General features: G+C 41.7%; 1 protein-coding gene across 3 annotated transcripts in view; it reads left to right on the top strand.

Annotated features, from left to right (window-relative positions):
- The window catches only part of TMEM164 (transmembrane protein 164), a 34,355-nt gene extending 23,048 nt beyond the window's left edge, over positions 1 to 11,307 (top strand). For all 3 annotated transcript variants that reach the window (XM_074551531.1, XM_074551530.1, XM_074551532.1), the window contains exons 6-7: positions 5,386 to 5,486; positions 5,895 to 11,307. In XM_074551531.1, coding sequence (XP_074407632.1) covers positions 5,386 to 5,486; positions 5,895 to 6,101 — 308 coding nt within the window. In that variant the 3' untranslated portion in view covers positions 6,102 to 11,307. The remainder of the gene's footprint in view (positions 1 to 5,385; positions 5,487 to 5,894) is intronic.
- The last annotated feature ends 848 nt before the right edge of the window (positions 11,308 to 12,155 follow it).

Raw genomic sequence — 12,155 nt, 5'->3', positions numbered from 1 at the left:
CAGACTGAAATAAGAGTGAATTTGTAGCAGCTCCCTAGAGCTCAGGAGATAATCTGCCCTGTGTTTTGATATCCCCAGTGTTATTTATTTGAGTTAGTAAACTCCGGTAGGTAGAAGAGGCTGTTGCTGTTGAGGTGTTTGGGATTCTGTGGCTGCAGGGAGTGATGCTGAGAGTCTGTCGGGCAGGGGGTCTGTCGGGCCGGTCCGTCGGGCGGTCCGTCCCGCAGCTGGGGGCAGGTCTGTCGGGCCTGTCTGTCCTGCAGGTCTGTCCTGCAGCTGCGGGTAGGGGTCCTGTCGGGCGGGTCTGTCCGGCAGCTGCGGGCAGGCCCGGCGCTGGTGTCAGCGGGCTGCGCTGCGCAGCACGGCCGGCAGGCGGCGCTGTGCCCGGCGCCGTGAGGGAGCTCCCGGTGCGGGCCGCAGGAAATGCCCTCGGTGAGCCGAGCCGGGCCCGGCCGGGCCGTGATGGCCTTGTGAGGGCCTGGCAGCCCTGTGCGCTGCCCCCGTGTGTCTGAAGGGCGGATTTGGCTCTAAATAAATGAGTTGTGTGCTGGCAATAGGAGCAGAATTTTCTTCTCAGGCAAGTGCTGTATATAACAGAGAAGAGCTGGTGTCTGACTGAAGTCCCAAAGCCCTTTCCTTTGTTGATCTGTTCTCAAAGGTGGCGCCAGAAGAGAAGCTCAGTGGCATTGTCACACAGCCAGTTGAAGCTGTTGATTTTATTTTCCTTTTCTCCCTTCTCACGGAGGATGTCCCTGCTGTGCTCGGCAGCTCCCTCAGAGCAGGGAGCGCTCCTGACCTCAGCACGGCCTGGGCTTGGCAGATGCAGCACACAGATACCAAGTACACATGAAAGGATCATTTTTCCTTTGGTTGTAAATTAAGAAAGTGCAATTAAAACACTCAAGTTGTGTTTTCCATTGGCTGTTAGGACCATATTTAAAGACCTTTTTTTTAGCTGTTGCACCCTCTGTCAGTCGCTTTTACACTTTGTGGCACTTCCCTGCCTTTAGCTAATTCTTTCCTTAGCTTTCTAAAGGAGTTATCAAGCAGGCTTTATTATATACCTTTAGTAGTAATCCAGGAGAAGTATCACTTCATATTTTGATATACTTAGGCTGTCATAAATCTAGTCCATCTTGATCTTTATTGAAATACTTGATAATGTGTGATACAGCTCTTTTGCTGAAACTGAATTACTTAGATGCCTATAGACTCTTGCATGTTTTTTCCCTACTCTGCCTCTAGCAATTCCATGTTCCATTCCAGATTTCTCTACCTGCTGAATGCCCTGTATTAGACATAAATGTACCCTCTGATAAAAGGAAAATAAACTTGCCCACACATTTTTGTAAGCTTGAAAATGAAATAATTGTAATAGTTGCTCTGAGTTTTGGATTAAGCAGGTCTACTTATAATTGTAAGACAACTGAAAGAGAGTGTGCAGCAGTGGAAAACTCATAAAGCTCTATCAAATGTAGTGGGAATGAAAGCAAGACATTAAAGAGATTATTTTAAACCCTACTAAATTAAAAATTGGTACTATATTTAGATTCTAATTCTCTAATTCAAACAGAGGAGTAATTTTCTCCTGCATTATGTTTTCACAGAAACACAAAAGGAGTATTGCTTTCTATTAAGCTGGGTTCAAATTTTCAGAAGCCTGTGTATTGAGAATTTTAAATGAAAATAATAGTTCATAAGAACATTTGAACAAGCACATTGTGGGGAGGGAACAGTGTAAAAATGCCATCTCTTTGTTGATCTTTGGTTTTTTAAAGCCACGCTTCCATTTCCTAGATGGCAAAAAATATTCAATGTCAACAAAGTCTTGTTTAGAAGCAGATGAAGAACCCAAAACTCTGCTCAGTCTATATTGAATCCTTCACATCAATGCTACTGAAGTAATGAAGTGTGATTTAAACTGATTTAAATTTCAACACAGGAGCAAACATGCAGCCTACCTGGATGGCCCCAGCTGGGCATGGCCTCAGCTGTCTGGGCAGTGAGTGTTTTTGAGAATGAGATCAGTGCCAGACTGGCACTTGGACTACATTTCTGTAAGTGCTTCATGTATAAGAACTGCCCATGATCCCTCATAAACAGAGTGAAACTCTCTGCTCCCACCCATTGAAATTGATTTCCTATGCAAGCAGCAAGAAGCTTTTGCCAAAGCCAACAGAGGCCCTTCAAACAGCCACTCAGCTGGCTCTCAATTTTCCTGTTTGTGTTTTTCTTTTAACAGACTGTACTATGGAAAACAGACCACACTGCTCCATTAAACAGCAATCCATTGAATAGCAGGGCTGTACAGTAATAAAATATATAGTGGGTATTTATATAATGAGAAATGTACAGAAAATATCCCAGGTATGAATTTAAAATTAGTTTCCCAAAGCACACTGTGGAATCTAGAGTGCTCCAAAATGTTTTTGTGTGGAGCTCAGTGTTTCCTTTTTGTCCTTTGATGTCCAAATCGTGCCACTGCTGAAAATCACACCATTATTTTCAGGATTCCAAAGTCTAATAATGAGGGATATTTTTAGTAGGAAGCAAGATCAAAAATCTGTCGAGAACAAAAGTTGCTGATGTATTTTTTTTTAATCTTGCAACAGAGCAAGGATGTAGCAGAGGGAAATTCCTTGCTGGGGGAACCTGAACAGCTCTGCCAAGGGACCTCTGAAATCCCATTCCCTGATCAGACTGAAGCTGACATGAGAAGCCTGGGTTCAAAGCCAAATTGTGCCATGGATCTGTGTTGTCATCTTGTGCAATTTCCTGAGTCTCCTAATGACTGCTTGTCTCCCTCCAGTCTCATTTTATAGCTGGGGTCACTTGTCTGTGTTGGCATTTATACCCTACCTGCCCTGTAAGTCACCTGGATGTGGAGGTGTCTGTATTTTAGCTTTCCTGGCTGCTCACCCCTTTAGACTCACCAGGCTTTGTCAAATACTTTGAAATAACACAGGCACCTGCCAACAGAAACCTAATTTGGTTCAGCACTGCTCAGCCAGTTCCCAGGAGCTGCTTTGATACCTTATTTAAATTTCATGTTGTGTTTTGTATCTAGGTTAAACATGCACCTAAAACTGCAAGGACAATATAAATAAATTTTGCAAGTCAAGCAGTGTATTCCTTACAGCAGAGGAGGGAGTACAAAGAGTTTCTGTAAAGCTTGACCAGGTCACCTAAAGTTGGTGCAGCCAGAAATAGAGCCATGATCTGCTGCACTCTGACACCAAGGCTCATTCCTCCTGCTCCTCTCCTCTCTGTAATGAAAAACCATATTCAAGGTGGTGTCACCTGTCTGATGTGTGCAGGCCATGGAGTTTAATGAATATCATTGCTGTCTAAGTCAAGACTTCTGTACTGTTTCCTAAATAGGGTGCCAGCTCAGCTCACACTTGCCAGTGCATCCCAGGAATTACTGTTGGGAATTTTTTCCCTTTACCTGCAGAACTCAAAGTGATTTCTGTAGAGTTCTCTTTTCCCTTTGGTTTTACTTGCTGTTCACCTTCCCACTGTGCTTCCCAAAGCTGCCCTGTGCATTCCAAGTAGCTCCTGTGCCCAAATGTGCCATGGGCTCCCCAAGTGTTCTTGGGAGTGGATGTGCACTTTTAGACAACAGCTTGTAGGTGCTTTTGAATCTGTAGCACTCACCAAATGCTATTTAATTGAACTTATTTCAGGTAGCTACTGCAAAATCTATTTGAACTGGCATGATGGGTACAAATTATGGAAGGAAACTATACAGAAAATAATTTTGAAAGGGCCACAGAGCTTGAGGAAGCATTGCTCTAGAGACCTTAAACCTGAGCTGGGATGCAGCATTAAACAGTGATGTGGTCACAGCAGTTACTTGTATTTATCTCCCCAGGGTGATGGAGATAAATATTATGGAGATATATATATTATATAATATATATAATATAAATATCATGGAGATATATATATAATATAATATATATTATAATGTATATTATATAAAATAATGTATAATGTATTTTGTATAATGCATAATGCAATTATAATGTATATTATATAGTATGTATTAAAATATATTATAATAATAATTATATCTCCATCAATATAAATATGATGGAGATAAATAAAGATTTGCTAGCAGCTGTGATCTGGTGGGTGCTGTGGTAGCTGCTCTGCATGTGGAGTTATTGAAGTTCCCAGCAGTGCAGTGCATGCTGAAGGGTTTCATTGCTTCCTGGTAATTACTGAGTGTGCTGGCCAGCCAAGGCCAGTATCAGTATTGCACTCTGTGCTCTAAGCTGTCCTTTGAGTACTGGATACATGTTCCAGTATTTAATAATATCTAATGGATCAGAGAGCAGATAAAGGCAGATAAAAATTGCCAGTGTATTTTTATAATCCTCTGAAACTCTTACAGCAGCCAAACAGCATGACATTGTGCATCTTTCCTTGGTGTTCTGAGGCTCTTATTAAAGTCATAAGCAAAATAATATTTTCCCACATATCTTACAGTGCAATTTTCATGTCTGCTAGTAAGAGTCTAGAGAACTCTGTAAACTGGTTTTCTTCTTGCCATATGAAATTTGAATATTTAATTCCCAAGATACTCTTGTATCTATGAGTACTTTTATTAAATCTGATTCCCTTGGTACATTCTAGATCAGGGAACATTGTGTTTTGTCAGTACAGCCTGGTTTTGAGAGGGTTGGAATAATAGAGAAAGGTTGGAATAATATATCTACTGCTTCATTTGAAGGGAAAAAGTATTTTACAGTATCTGTGATATCTACTGATTAAAAAACTGTTTGTAGTGTATATCTGAAAATATCCCCACAGCAGCTTTCATTTAGAAGCACAGCCTGTCATTAATGGATTGACCACCTGATACAGCTTTTCTGTTCCTTGGCACTATTGGTGCAAGTTCCTTTTTAACAGTTGTTAGCCATAAAATTAGGAAATGACAATTAAGCTGTGCTCTAATAAAGGCTGTGCAGGACCTGCTGCTGCCTAAGTCAGTTCTGTGCATGCTAAAATCATAATCCCTGCAAGAAGCAGGTGTTTAAGTATAAATAACCTGATTTTTAAAAAGTTTTATGGCATTTATTACTTCTGGTCGAAGTAATAGTGGTAGAAGGAAGAATGAAATAAAAATCATTGATGGTGAAAAATAGATTTAGTGAGGTAACATATTGTGCATCTCACTGCTGGACAAGGAGGAGGGAAGAAGCTGATCAGGATCTTCAGGTAAGAAATAAAGCTCTCAGATATTAATTACTCTAATGGCATTGAGGAGGTTATCAGCTCAAGCAGATGTCCTGCCATGCAGGAGAGAGAGGATTATGCATTGGGAGTGTGCTGGGCACAGCAGTGCAGTGAACATGAATATTTTCCTTTCTCTTCAAGGTATCTACACCCCTGAACCACTCTGCAATTTCTGGTGGGCTCTTTTATCCACGGGGTTCATGTTTGTGTATCATTTTAGCATCCTGCAGATCCTGGGACTGGTAAGTAAAGCCAGGTTAATAAATGGATAGTCTGCAAGTACAGAGTAAAAACACTGAGAAGTTTGAGTGTGCAGGTCTACATGGATAAAACCACTTGCATGCAAATTTTTTATAAGGCTACTTGTATGCAAATTGCATGTTCTAACAAGCATTTGTATCTTACATCTTGCAAGTACTGGTAAAATAGCTCATAGATTGGTTATGTACCTGCATAAATCCATTTATTAAATACACAATGGAATTTGGATCTGCTTTTTTTCTGAAAGCTGCCCTACTTGTGTTGAGCAAATGTGTGTCACTTGAACATTTTTTATTATTTTGATAATTTTCTAAATTTTCACTGTTTTTAGGTGAATCAGTGCAAGATAAAAATATTCTCAATTGATAAATTTATTGTTGCTTCCTCAGGTTACAGAAGTGAATTTGAACAACATGCTGTGCCCAGCCATTTCAGATCCTTTTTATGGGCCCTGGTACCGAATCTGGGCATCTGGACATCAGACTGTCATGACCATGACTCATGGGAAGCTCATAATCCTGCTGTTTCACAGTGCTGTCCCCACCCTCAAATGGAGCATGGACTTGCTTGGACTCCCAGCTAAGAAAATAGACTGAAATGTCTCCCCACAGAGCAGTGCATACAGGAAGCAGAGATATACTGGAAAACAAAGAGGGGGGGATGAGAGGACAATGTCTTTCTACTTCTTCCCACAGTTTTTTGCCTCAAAAACACATCTGTAATGAAGTGAGGTTTTTTTACCTGCTATTTCTCACTGCCTATTGCCAATGGCAAAATTAGTGGCCTTATTTTGGGGAAGGTTCATGTTTTATACATTTTGTATAGATTACAGTAGAATCTTGCTAAGCCACTGTTTAAAATTAGGCCAGGACCTGTGCACATTCCAGCAGAGAGAGTGGCAGTGCTACCTCATTTTGACTCATTTTCCATTAAAGAATTGTACACTTCTAGGGCAGGAAATAATGCTGAATTGTAGCACTCCACTGATGTGAACCAACATGCTGGACTGCATCTCCTGGCTTAACTCTTAAAGCTTGAATGTTCCAAAATGGTCACAGGAAATCATGCACACTTAATCTTCCAATCAGAAGTGCAAAACAGTGAGGTTCTACTGTATTTTCTTAAAGCTGGTTGAAAATGTTGGGGAACAATAACTCATTAAAAATATTAATCAACTACTTAATTTCTAAGCTGCAGTGGGTAAGTACCTATCTAGTGAAGTCCCATCATGATGCTTTGGAGATGCTTTTATTTTGGTAAGGGGGAAAAAAATGTTGAAATAATTTCAAAAGACCATGTTATGTATAGGCCATGATACGATATTGCATCCTCTGTTCTGTCCTGACTTAGAACAAAATGGTTTTTTTTCACTTACCTTAAACTGGAGAAGGAGTGGAGATACCAAGTCCAATGTAAACATCAGGAGTTTTTTTTATATTTAGTAGCTTTTGAAACATTCCTGCTTTGTCTGTGCTGATCCTCACTGACCAGACTGGTTGGTGCAGAAACCAAATGAAACTGTTCTCTCCCTACAGTTCTGCCATATTTTGTGTATTGATTTTAAAATACAGGTATAAAAAGGAATGTCCAATCAGTGCAGGCCTCTACTGCAAAGGGCATGTTCCACTTTAGCAGCACGGCCCATCAATGTCTTTTGGAGAACTGGATGGGCAGAATGATCAACTGTGCTCAAGTTTTGCAGGAGGAGGAACCATTGGGCAGAAAGAGAGAAAATCCTGACTGTGTTCTTCCAGAATTGTGAGTCCATTATGCAGACTGTTGTGTTTCAGGGCTGCAGATTTTTCTTGTACAGAAGTTTGGGGGAATTTATAGATTAATTGTGTTGTCAAAGCTGTGATTTGTAAGATAAACCAAAACCATCATACCTCCTCCAGCTGGATCACCTGAAGGTATGTGCTGAAGTTAAGGTACAGATATTTATACCTCAGGAAGCAAAAGTAAGTTGGCTTTTTTTTTTCCTTAAGAAAGAAAAAATTATTTTGTGAGGGAACAAGTGGCTACTTCAAATATTTTTACTCCATATGATTGAAAAAAGTTCACCTCAATCAGAAATACATTGTCCCATATTCTGATTTACAAATTGGTTTCTGGCATTCTTCCATGCCTTGCTGTATGTGTGTGTGTGTATATAAGAATATACTGTATGCTCACAACTTGAGAACATGCAGCATGTACCTAAACTGTCCCTCAGGCATATACAGCTGGAGTGTTACAATAGAAGGACTTTAAACAAATTTTGCAAGTACTACTTAGCATTATTATTTGCTTTATTTGCTTAACTTATGGTTTATGGGTTTTTGTTTTAATTGCCTTTTTTTTTACAATCTTCCTTTTTTTTTTTTTTCCTGTCAGGATATTATAGTTACTGGAAACACTTCTCTAAGTAGGAGCCTTTTCTGTTTTCCTTTTTTAAACTATAGCATTTCCTATCTGTAATCATCTGCTTCAGGGCATTCCAAACAAGTACAAAGCAGCTGCTGTTTGCCACCATTGACTGCCTCTGGTCAATTAAAACTGCAGGAGCATTTAAATGAGCTCAGGTGTCTCACTCAGTGCAGGCTCTGTGCTTGGAAAGCAGAATTTGCAAGCTCTTCTGGCTGACTTAAAATTCAGTGGCAGGAATGTGAGCAGAGCTGCCAGGGCCATCCCTGGGCAGTGCAAAGGGATTCCTGGTGCAGAGCTGCTGGGAGTGCTTGCCCCTGCCCTCCCTGAGCCCACCTGTGCTCTTCCCTCTTATGCTGCTCCAGTTGCTTTGAGTCACACAGAAATTCCAGGTGGAATTTCACCACATGGGGTTTGCTGCTGGAGCTGCTCATCAGAGCCAGTGGGGCACTTGGACTGTCCTTCTAAACCTTGTGTGGGCACGTTCTGGAGCTTGTTGAATCTTTTCTACCAATTTAAGTTGAGAAAATGTCTCACTGAACAAGGCAAAAAAGTAGAGATAACCAACTACTGCACTCAGTAAGGATTTTAGAAGTACTGAAGCTGCAGCGAAGGAATCAAATGGTGCAGCTGGAGTCAGGTGGGAAGGCAGGCAGTGCAACCTTCACCTTTTGAATATAAGCTGTTGCTTATTTGTTGTTGTGCACTATCAGTGAGAGGTGTTTGAGTTAGAACAGAATCATTTATGATGAAGAAAACCTGTGAGTTCATCAAACCAAGCATTAACCCAGCACTGCTGAGCCCACCATTTACCCTTATCCCCAGGTGCCACACCTACACATCTTTGAAACCCCTCCAGAGTTGGGGACTCCACTGCAGCCTGTTCAAGGCTTGATAACCCTTCTGGGGAAGAAATTTTCCCCCAAGTCCAATTTAAACCTTCCCTGGTGCCACTCGAGGCTGTTTCCTCTTGTCATGTTGCTTATTTCCTGGCACAAGGGGCTGACCCCCACCCTGCCTTCAGGCAGCTGCAGAGTGACAGGTCCACCCTGAGCCTCCTTTTCCCCAGGCTAAACCCTCAGCCATTCCTTAGATGTGTGCTCCAGACCCTTCCCCAGCTCCAATGCTTTGCTTTGGGTGTGCTTCAGAGCCTCAGTGCCTTTCCTGTAGTGGCAGGCCCAAAACTTACAATTATTCCCTCCTTCCCCATGCCCTTCTTTGAAGGCTTTTAGGACTTTATGTAGATTTATGGTGACCCACCACTCAAAACTGCATCAGTGCAGCTGAGACAGGCTCCACAGAAGGGGAAGGACAGGTCAGAATGGGAGCAGAAAAGGGAAAAACTTCTAAAGCAATTGTGGAACTTCACATTCTTCATTCCTCACCTATCTCTGGTATCTGCTGGGAATATGCATTAGCCAGAGCTTGCCATATGTGCAGGAAATGGGAAAGCAGAGTGCTTCATCTCCATAGCACTTATTTGTTGATTCTTCTTTTCCCTGAATGGTTTATTTTATAGGCAGTTACATTATACAGATTTCTTTGGTTGCTTTATGCTTATTTATGCTGGAAATGAAAGCACAGAAGTGTAATGCTGTTCTTGGGAGGCAACTGCATTCTCTCCTGGGGAGTTACACACTCAGTCCATGTCAAGATAACTTGAAGCTGTTACCCAGTACCCGGTGATGAGGTTTTACAGTGCTGCAGTGCAATGCAATTGAAAGGGCTGTCCTGGGGCTGCTGTCACATGTGCCCAGATGTGTCATGGCACCGGGAACTTCAGCAGCAGCAGCTGAAGCAGAGTGCAAAATCTCACCCCAGAGCAACTTCATTTGCTGGCCAGAATACTCCAAAAAATTCTTGTGCAGTGCCACTGCCTGGCCTTCAGAGATGCTGGTATGGGTGAAGGGGTCTGAACAGAGCCCTCCAAGTGTTGGTGTTGTAGGCATTTCAAAAGAAACAAACTCATTGCTCCAGCTGCCACTGGCTGCATTTCCCTCCATGTCTACCCATGAAGGCAGCATTATTAGCTGGAATAAACCTGTTTACTGATGGGTAAGTAAGTAGCTCTCCAAACCAGTAACATTTCTGCCCCCACCACCTTGTGCCATGGCTGCAGCTGTCCAGGATCCCTGCAGTGCTTTTTCCAGGGATTCAGACACTGTACAGTGCCTGAGCTGGATCTGTTTGTTCAACTTCCTCTTTTAAGCACCAAAGGAGAATTTGCTTTGTTTCTTTTGAGAGGTGCTAACAAATAGTTCTTGCCCATGTGTTTGTAAATTGATGAAAAGCCACAGTCTATGAACACACACCTGGAGCTGGTTTTGGTTCAGCTTCTTAGTTCAAAGATGCTGCCCTAAGCTAAACTTAGGTGTGCTTGAGGAAAAGTCAGTCCATTTACAGTCCAGTCAAACCTTGAGGTCAGAGAGTACCTAAGAGTAGGTTTCTGTTTCTGGCCACAGAGTTTTGAAATTCTTGTATATTTCAGATAATTTTATAAAGTTCAATTGTATTTTTCAGAAATGGCTATTTGTAACTGTTAACTGACTGTACTTCTATGTCCTAAGTCTTGCATCCAAACCAGAAGCATTTGTTTTCTATGCATCCATAGCTTATGGAAAATAGAGTTGTGGTGTTTTCTTCAGTGTGACATTTGTTTCACTCTAGGTGGATCCTTAGCAATTAAATTCATCCTTACAGTTAACAAAGCTCTGAAAAAGCCAAAACCCAGGAAGAGGGTATATGTCAGCCCTGGTGGGAGGTTTCTGCAGGCAGGCAGGTCAGCTTTGGTGTTTTCAGTTCTACAGTGACAGGACTCATAACAAATCTGTTGATTTTTGTGACCTTGTACTTCAAGTGATATTGCTGTAAATTTCTCTTGCAGCTGCTGGTGTAACTTAGTCAAAGCCAAGTTGTTTTATAAATAATTTTATTTTTATTCAGGGTCAATTTTGTACTTTTAAAAACTTCCTGCATTTCCTGAGTCATTATCCCAATGCTGCAGAGGACACAGCAGGCAGAGCAGTGAGCACACGCTGCTGTCCCTGACCATCCTGTGCCAGGGGCTGGGCTGGAGCACCAGGGTTCCCCACACTCCAGTGCCAGCATGGCATTATCCAGGCACAGAAGGGGTTGGAAAGGGCAAGGATGGATGTGCATGGGCTCAACTGCCACATATGCTGTTAGGTCTGAATAATTTGTAAGTGTTATAAATTTTGTAAACTTTTTAATGTGCTAAACTTTGGTTATGAGGTAACATTTACAAATGAGGGGTAATTTGTGTACTTGTTTTTGTATTTTGCTCTGGTGGGCTTTTTTGTTGTTGTGCCCTAAGTCCAGATCATTGGGCAAATAGTTGTTAAACCTTGGAATTAAAACAAATAAATGCATTTTACTGGATACTGGATAATTTTGTTATAATTCTAATTGTGCCATGGCTGAGTCTGTCTTGCTTAGGACTTTGTATAATGAGGTAAGAATCACAGAGGCACATTAATATTAGCTCTTTATAAATCAGGTAAGAAGATGGAGCCTGCTGTCTGAAACAATCTGATGTTGTCTACCTTGCACACAGCAGTTCCTGGGAGCACAGTGGCTACTGGGATTTCTGGAATCCTAAGCAGTTCAGTCTGACTTTTGCCTGTTACCTGTCAGTCAAGCGCAGTTTGCTGGCAGAGCTCATTGCAGGCTATAAATCCTTTAATCACTGTTTAAATAGGACCTGTCCTTGTCTTTCAGGTGCAGAGCTCAGGGAGCTGTTGCAGCACAAGGATCCTTTTTTCCAGGCTTCCTCACTGTTCCTACCCCAGCCTGGGCCATGTCCAGTAATTCCCATTTCACAGCACTTTAGCAGAAGATGTGAAAACATATACAGAAGTTTTCAGCTCACACCTTTGTTCAGAAAGCTGCTGTAGGACTGCACTCAGCCTCACATCACAAGGTGGCAAAGTAGTTATAATGTACTTTGCAAATGCTTCTGGCTGTAATAAACATGACTGCAGCATAGTTAAATGTATTCTTGTGATCCAGTACATCTCAGACAAGCAGGTTATTGCTGTGTGTTCAGTTCTTGGCAAATACTGTTCTTGGAAAAAGAACATACTGGATGTGCCCACCCTGTGTTATTATATAGCCATTCAATTTTTCATGTGGCTGGGGAAAAGAATCAATTTTCCAGCTTAATTTCTCTGGAAGAGTATAAAGACTGAGGAAACAGCTTAAGTAGAAATCCAGTGTGAAGTGCTGTA

The sequence above is a fragment of the Zonotrichia albicollis genome, chromosome 14 (assembly GCF_047830755.1).
Source record: "Zonotrichia albicollis isolate bZonAlb1 chromosome 14, bZonAlb1.hap1, whole genome shotgun sequence".
Classification (NCBI taxonomy): domain Eukaryota; kingdom Metazoa; phylum Chordata; class Aves; order Passeriformes; family Passerellidae; genus Zonotrichia; species Zonotrichia albicollis.
Note: the sequence above shows the minus strand (reverse complement) of the source record. Positions and strands in the feature narration are given on the sequence as shown.